This window comes from Ovis canadensis, chromosome 5, assembly GCF_042477335.2.
Source record: "Ovis canadensis isolate MfBH-ARS-UI-01 breed Bighorn chromosome 5, ARS-UI_OviCan_v2, whole genome shotgun sequence".
Lineage (NCBI taxonomy): Eukaryota > Metazoa > Chordata > Mammalia > Artiodactyla > Bovidae > Ovis > Ovis canadensis.
The window spans coordinates 27,350,325-27,357,922 of record NC_091249.1 but is presented as its reverse complement, the minus strand read 5'-3'; the positions used below and the strand labels follow the sequence as shown (position 1 = coordinate 27,357,922).

The window sequence follows — 7,598 nt, the reverse complement described above, 5'->3', positions numbered from 1 at the left end:
AAGACCAAGTGCAGAGTATATGCTAAATTCACTCATTCATTCAACAGTCATTTCCTGAGCACCTTCTGTGTACCAGCCCCTGCTACTGGAGCTGGGAATTCCACGATGAACCAGACAGACATGTGGTGTCAAGGAGCTGATACTGTGGGGCAGGAGAAATACCTGATTAGCTAACAATCAAATCAATCAATGTCACATACTATGTATTTTAAGTGTTATTGAGAGTGATGGGAGGAGGCCTATTTTACTTGTTTATTAAAATATATTTGTTTATTTATTTTTGGCTGCATCGGGTCTTAGTTATGGCACAAGGGGTCTCTTGCGGCTTGTGGGCTTAGTTGCTCTGCAGCATGTGGGATCACTGGCGGCCAAGATGGTAAGAAAGCTGCCTGCAATGCAGGAGACCTAAGTTCAATCCCTGGGTCAGGAAGATCCCCTGGAGGAGGAAATGGCAACCCACTCCGGTATCCTTGCCTGGAGAATTTCACGGACAACGGAGCCTGACAGGCTACAGTCCATGGGGTCACAAAGAGTCAGACATGGCTTAGCGACTAACACTCTCACTCTCTCTCGTGTGGGTTCTTAGTTCCCTGACCAGGGATTGAACTCACATCTCCTGAATTGGGAGACAGATTCTTAACCACTGGACCACCAGGGAAGTAAGTCTCAAGGGAGGGGGACTATTTTAGATATGTTATTAAAGCACATATCTTTGAGGACGTGACATTAAAACAGAGTCTAGAGATTTTCCTGGTGGTCCAGTGGTTAAGAATCTGCCTGTCAATGCAGGGGACACAGGTTCAATCCCAGGTCCAGGAAGATCCCAGATGCCGTGGAGCAACTAAACCCATGCACCGCAACTATTGAAGCCCACGAGCCCGTGCTCTGCAGCAACAGAAGCCACAGCAATGAGTAGCCCCTGCTGTCTGCAGCTAGAGACAGCCTGCATGAAGCAACGAAGACCCAGCACAGCCATAAATTAACTAATTAAATGAAACAACCAAAGCAAACAACTTCCTCCCCCAGACTGCAAATAAGGTAAGTGCTCAACCCATAAAGAAATCTGGAGGAAGGGTGCCCCTGACAGAGGGGACAGGGCCCTGTGCCAAGGCCCTGTGGTGGGAATCAGCTTGGGTGCTGGAAAGTCACAAAGAAGGCCAGTGTGACTGAAATGGAGCAGGAGTGAGAAAGAGGAGGCAGGTTCATGTCAGAGCGGGTTCTGCAGGGTCCCTGCCTAATTCTCCGGGTCAGGAACACATGTCTGGAGTTTGGGTACAATATTCTATGCTTTTTATTTGAGGTTAAGCCCAGGGGTTCAGTCGCGCTTGGAGACACTCTCCTGTGAGCAGCAGAAACCCTTAGGGTCTCAGGACTCGCAGCCGTGGGTGTGCATATAGTCTGAAAACCCTGCCAGTTGGTCCAGCAATTCCTTCCTGCCCACCGTCCCATTCGCTGGCCAGTGCATGAGAAATGTCTCCTTGCCCAGGACATGGATGTATCTGTGGGCGAGAGGAGGCAAGGACAGTAAGGAGAGCCTGCTGCTTTGGAAGTGTGGGGACCTTTCTGATTTGCCCCTCTGACCTGCTTGATGGAGTCCCAGAACCACAACCTATAATGTCCTCCACAGGGCTGTCTCGCTGTCCCCCGACCCACCCCAGCCCATACTACTGGGGATTAGAAAAGTTTCCCTTTTCTCTGACTCTTTCCTGCCCTCTGTTGGAAAACCACCATCCCCTAATGAACAGTGTTGCCAGGGGCTGTGCAGTACACAGCCTACGCCTTCATCCAGGGTAGCCCTGAAACCCGAGACTCCTGTTAACAGATGCAGTAGAAATTTTGACACCAAGGACTGGCCTGGGGTAGGGAAAGGGGCCCAGGCCTGAGTCCCCAGGGTAGCAGGAGCCCCCCAGCCACGCACTCAGATTTGACTCTCCACAGGTCTGAAATCTGGCCCATTATGAGGTATGTCTCACGTTCCTGCAGCCCCAGGGAGTCTCGGCAGGTGGTGTGACTGACGAATTTCTTTACGGTGAGGGGTCTGGCAGAGTTCGTGCCTGGAGGAGATGAGAGCCAGCGTGTGTTCGCTTGCATGGGCCTGGCCTGCCCCCACGTTGGGACCCCGGGTGTAGGCCCCCACACCATCTCCTCTGCCTCCCTGGACATACCACTCTTGATGATGGCTTGGAGCTTCATGTTGTAGTAGATGTAGGGGTTGGAGTCGGAGGTCTCCACAGACTCCAGACTGGTCTTGTACACTGGGGAAGGGGGCCAGGGGTATGCCGTGTTGGTGTTCAGTCTGCAGGTGTCTGCCCCCCCTACCCCCCCTGCCAAGCCCCACACTCACCAAAGTCCACTCCAGCCTCACAGGCTGCTGTCTGGAGCTCCTCCTGACTCAGGTGGTTACTGTCCTTCTTTGGGGATGGGCACTGCTCTGCAAGGTTGGGGGAGGGGGAGGGTGCTCTGGCTGCGCTGGGAGTGGGGCCTTCCTCCACTCTGACCCCCATCCGGCCCCAGGGTCAACCCCGGGGGCGGGACGGGTCTGGCCTTTCTGGTCTGTAGTGTGCTCTCTCCTCCTCTGTCTCTTTTTGTCTTTCTCTCTCTCTCTCCCTCTTGCGGTCTAAACTCAACCCAGAAGGCACCCAGGAGGTGATAAAAAGCTCTTGACTCCCTAGCCTGGCAATGCCAGCCCTCCGTCTCCATGGCCTCACCCTCCGCGCATCTGCACACGTCTTTGTCGCAGATTTTCCGCAGGGAAGCGTGCTCTGTGGGCAGGTTGTAGAAGGAAGTGCACCTTCGGGCTGCGGGAGGGGGCAAGTAAGTCGGGTTGGCTTGGGCCTCTGCTCCTGGACGGCTGGGTGCCGATCTGGCCCCGCCCCCAGAAGGCCCCGACCCACCGGCCCTGCCCATCATTTTAACATTCTTCACGCTTCAGCCCTGTCCGACTTTTTGCGACCCCTTGGGCTGTAGCTCACCAGTCCCCTCTGTCCATGGGATTCTCCAGGTGAGAATACTGGAGTGGGTTGGGAATCTTCCCGACCCAGGGATCGAACCCGCGCCTCTTAACGTCTCCTGAAGTGGCAGGAGGGTTCTTTACCACTGGCGGCCACCCGCTTAACAAGGCCCTCCTCTTTGAAGACCCTGCCGGCTTTTCGCCCACCCTGACCCAGCAGGCCACGCCCAGTCCCTTCTCAGCTCGGCCACGCCCCCTTCCAGGCAACCTACCGCCCCACCTCCCCGCCACTTTAACCAACAGGGAAGGACACGCCCCTCAGCGCCACGCCCCTTTAGTTCTTTCCCTCTGGCCACCCCTCCCACGGAGCCAAAGAAGACCCTGTCTGCCACGCCCCATTTCTCTTTTTTGGCTCCGCTGGCCTCACCCCTCTGTTTTGTTTCCTGACCCCATCCTTCTCAGGCCTTGTACGCTCTGAGGATCCCCTCCGTTCCCAGGCCTTGCTCACAAGGCTCGTAGTAGTCGTAGACTGTGACCTGGGCAGCCTGCAGGAACTCAGCCTTCAGCATCCTGTGGACCCGGAAGCCGAGCACCGTGTCTTCTTTGTGGGAGAGCTGGAGGAGGGGCGTACAGTCTGAGGCGCGCAGGGCCACTGAGCATGGGGATACCGACCACGGGCCTTGGTCATGACCACTGACCACGTGGTCTTGGATACCGAAGGGTCGAGCTCAGGGCGTGACTCTCCAGCATCACTGACCAGGGTGCTGAGCGTCCTTTCTTGGCCGACCCTGCGGCCCGCACAGCCCTGGCAGAGGACATCTGGCTTGCCTTACCTTCTCCAGGTAGAGGACAACGGTGCTGTCGCTGGAGTTCATCTTGGTCTCGTACTGGAAGGCGTACCTCTCCACCTCGTTCGTGAGCTGGGGCAGAAGATGAGACCTGCCAGTTGGCAGCAGAGATCCACAGAGGCACCCAGCCCTGAGAGCTCCACTCTTAGAGCTCCCAACCTTTGTCCAATCAGCTCCAGTGTTGGGGAAACTGAGGCACAATCAGGGCAGAGGTTAAGCTAAAGTTGACCATGGCCACTGACCTTGGGGCACGGACCGTGGGGGTATTAACCTGGGGGCCTTGACCCACAGACAGGCGCTCTGCACCCACTCGGGGGGTGTGGGAGGTTTCCAGGACATCCCCGCCCTGCTCTTTACCTGTTTGAGGTCATCCTGGTTGGGGTAGAAGCCAGTGAGCAGGGAAACCTCCATGATGGTCATTGTGGCATCTCGACGACCCCGGAACCTGGGGATTTCACAGCGCGAGTCTCTTCCCACTGTCCTCTTGCCCCTCGCCCACACTCCCACTGCTGTCACCTCTCGCCTGGACAAAGGCAGTGACCCCCTCCTGTGACTCCCTGTCACTCTTCTGCCCTCAAACAGCATACAGCTTTAGCAAACAGAAAGAAATCTGATACATCGCCTCCTGGTTTACCCTCCTTGTTTTACAAAACTCCTGGTCTCATCCTTCCAGTTCACTTCCTCCCACTCCAGCCTCCAATTGACTGCTCTGAAGTGTTGGTCTCTCTCCTGCCACTGGACCTTGGCACATGCTGTTCTCTCAGCCTAGAATTCTCCTTCCTCCCTCTTTGCCCTGAAAAATCCTTTCATCTTTGCAATCTCACCTGATGCATCCCTTCACCAACCATGCCCCCCACCCCTGCCCAGAAGCCTTCCTCAGCCCTCACAACTGATAATTCTCTAATTTGCCATCCCGCAGCTCTGTGGACCTCTCCTTCACCACATTTAATCACAATGGTCATTTTGCATTGATTCTGGGTGACTATTCAGTTATTGTTTGTCTCTCCTGAGAGGCTGTGGGCTTCTGCAGGCAGGGAGGAGCTGTCTTGCTCACAACTGTCTCCGTAGCTCCTAGAACACAGCCTGACACCCAGGAGGCACTCAGTACATGTTTTGTTATCTGGACCTGGGCAGGGGTATTTGGGAGACAGAGCCAGACCGGAATGGGAGCTGGAATGTCTGGAGAAGATGAAGCCAGGGGAAAGCCACCACGCTTGGAGCAGGCTCTGGGCATCTGGGTCATGGTGCCTGTCCACCATTCAGGAGCCTGCCATTCTGGGACATGGCAGGATGAAGGACAGGATTGGGGCAGTGGGATGGTAGACAAGCAGGGGAGGGCAGGATGAGAGGTAGCGATGATGGAGCAGGCATGGAGAGGCGGGTTTGGCTGGTTCCCAGCCTCCACTCAGTATGCAGGGAGAGCTGCTAAGGACTCTGGACTCCAGGAGGTGCATCCTTCCTCCTGCCTAGGCGAAGATCCTGTGCCCTGACCTTGTCTCCATCCGGAGCCGAAAGGTTGCTTCCCCCTTTTTATTCTCTGCAGAAAGAAAGTGGGAATTTAGAGGCTGGTAACACAGTCTCTGGAGCTGGCTTCCTGGGCTCAAATCCTGGCTCTGCTGTGTGACTTTGAGCAAGTTGTTTAACCTTTCTGTGCTTTGGTTTCTTAATCTGGAAAAGGAGATCATGATATTCCCAACCAAGCTGGCTACTTTTAAGTGAGTAAATACAAGTGAAACATTTAATATAGTGCTGGATCAGGGCTTTCTAATGGTCAGTTATTATTACTATCATATTACTACTACTATTAAGAAATATGACCCCAACCAAAGTCCTGGTCACTTTTATTTTCATTTATTTATTTGTTGACGGCACAGTGTGTGGGATCTTAGTCCCCTGACCAGGGACTGAACGAGTGCTCTGTGCATTTGGAGTCTTAACCACTGGGCCACCAGGGAAGTCCCCTCTTGGTCACTTTCAGTCCCCAAAAGTCTTGGGACTGGTGAGGCTTGTTTTCCCCCACTACTCTGACAGTGAGCTTCCAGTGGCAGCGCCTTGGCTCTTCCTTCTTGGTACTCAGGACTGGAAATTCTAGAATCCATTTCTTCCTCTTCTAAAAATTTTATTTTTTGGCCACACCATATGACATGCGGGATCTTAGTTTCCTGACCAGGGATTGAACCCACACCCCCTGCCTTGAAAGTGCAGAGTCTTAACCACTGGACCACCAGGCAAGTCCACTTCTGATCATCTCCAACATCCCTTCCCTGGTCCAGTCCATCATCTCCTGCAGGAACAGTGCAGTTGCCGCCTCCTTGTTGTCCCAGCTCCCGCCTGTGTCCTCTATAGTCTGTTCCCCCCAGAAGGAGCCTGTGCAAGCTTGTCCTAGACCATGTCCCTCCTCTGCTCAGAACCCTCTCTGGCTCCTACTTCCCTCCAAGCCAAACCCAAAGTCCTCACCAAGGTCCGCACGTCCCTGCCTCATCATCTCTCCGACTCTTCCTCCTAAAACTACCCCTTCCTTCTCTGGGGGCTTCTCTGGTGGTGCAGACAGTTAAGAATCTGCCTGTAATGCAAGAGAGCTGGGGTTGATCCCTAGGTCAGGAAGATCCCCTGGAGAAGGGAATGGCTACCCACTCCAGTGTTCTTGCCTGGAGAACCCCATGGACAGAGGAGCCTGGCAGGCTTCAGTCCACGGAGTCACAAAGAGCTGGATACAACTGAACAACCTTCACCTTTGCCCCTCTGTAGCCGCACTGGCCTCCCTGCTGTTTACTCAAGCCAGGTGACCTCATTCTTGCCTCAGGGCCTTTGCACCCGCTGTTTTGCCTGCCTGGAGTGCTCTTCCCTCAGATCCTCCACGGCCCACTCTCTCACTTCTTCCGTATCTCAGTTGACAGCAGGCTGGGGAGAGCTTCCCCTGGACCTCCTTCCAGTCTGTAGCACCTCTTCCTACTTTATGTGATACTTAGTCATCACCTGCTACTCTGCTACGCATTACATTTTGCAATGCAGATTCACTCATGTTATAAATGGACAACAGTGAAAGTATGCCACACTGGTTTTGTCATACTGTTTGTGTCCCTCTGCTAGAGTGTGATTTCCCAGAGAAGAAGGGCTGTTTTTCTGGTTCATGCCTGTGTTCTCAGGGCCAAGAAACAGAGTGAAGCACGTGGTAAATGCTCACAGATTCTTTGCTGAATGGCTGAATAAAGCAATAGATGTGATTACTGAATGGCAGCTAAAACAAAATAAGAAACAAGAAGAGAGAGGGACTTCCCTGGTGATGACAGTGGATAAGAATTTGCCTGCCAATGCAGGGGACGCGAGTTTGATCGCTGGTCTGGGAAGCTTCCACATGTTGCAGAGCAACTAAACCCATGAGCTGCAGCTGCTGAAGTCTGAGCTCTAGAACCTGCGCTCTGCAACAAGGGAAGCCCCTGCAACGAGAAGCCCGGGCACGGCAACCTGCTTGCTGCAAATAGAGCAAGCCTGTGGCACAGCAATGAAGACCCAGCACAGCCAAAAATAAATAAATAAGCACAATTATATTCAAAAAGAGAAGAAGAGCATCCCTGGGTCCAGGCTCACCTTCCTGGGCCTCGTTTAGAGTGACATTCAGGTGGTACTGCTTGCACGTGTCCTCCAGGAACTCTGGGGACCTGTGGTACACGGTCAGGATCTGTCGGGCAGGGGAGAGGCCAGAGCTCATTCACACCTACTCCTTTCCTCCTTGCTTCAGTTCTTGCCTGCCCAGCTCTCTGCTCCGTAGGGAATTCACAGTGAGGTCTTTCCTCCTCAAT

The 7,598-nt window shown here is 53.9% G+C and overlaps 1 protein-coding gene across 6 annotated transcripts in view; it reads right to left on the bottom strand.

The window, feature by feature from the left end:
- Positions 1–1,267: 1,267 nt before the first annotated feature.
- Positions 1,268–7,598, bottom strand: part of LOC138440913 (complement C3-like) — a 29,891-nt gene continuing 23,560 nt past the window's right edge. For 4 of the 6 annotated variants that reach the window (XM_069591002.1, XM_069591003.1, XM_069591005.1 and 1 more), the window contains 10 exons: positions 7,387–7,477; positions 5,290–5,335; positions 4,156–4,243; positions 3,784–3,870; positions 3,459–3,564; positions 2,709–2,798; positions 2,345–2,431; positions 2,166–2,255; positions 1,919–2,054; positions 1,268–1,499 (listed from right to left, as the gene is read on the bottom strand). In XM_069591002.1, coding sequence (XP_069447103.1) covers positions 1,367–1,499; positions 1,919–2,054; positions 2,166–2,255; positions 2,345–2,431; positions 2,709–2,798; positions 3,459–3,564; positions 3,784–3,870; positions 4,156–4,243; positions 5,290–5,335; positions 7,387–7,477 — 954 coding nt within the window. In that variant the 3' untranslated portion in view covers positions 1,268–1,366. Of the gene's footprint in view, positions 1,500–1,918; positions 2,055–2,165; positions 2,256–2,344; positions 2,432–2,708; positions 2,799–3,458; positions 3,565–3,783; positions 3,871–4,155; positions 4,244–5,115; positions 5,336–7,386; positions 7,478–7,598 lie in introns of those variants that run through there. The other 2 variants (XR_011257174.1, XM_069591006.1) reach the window with 2 other exon arrangements.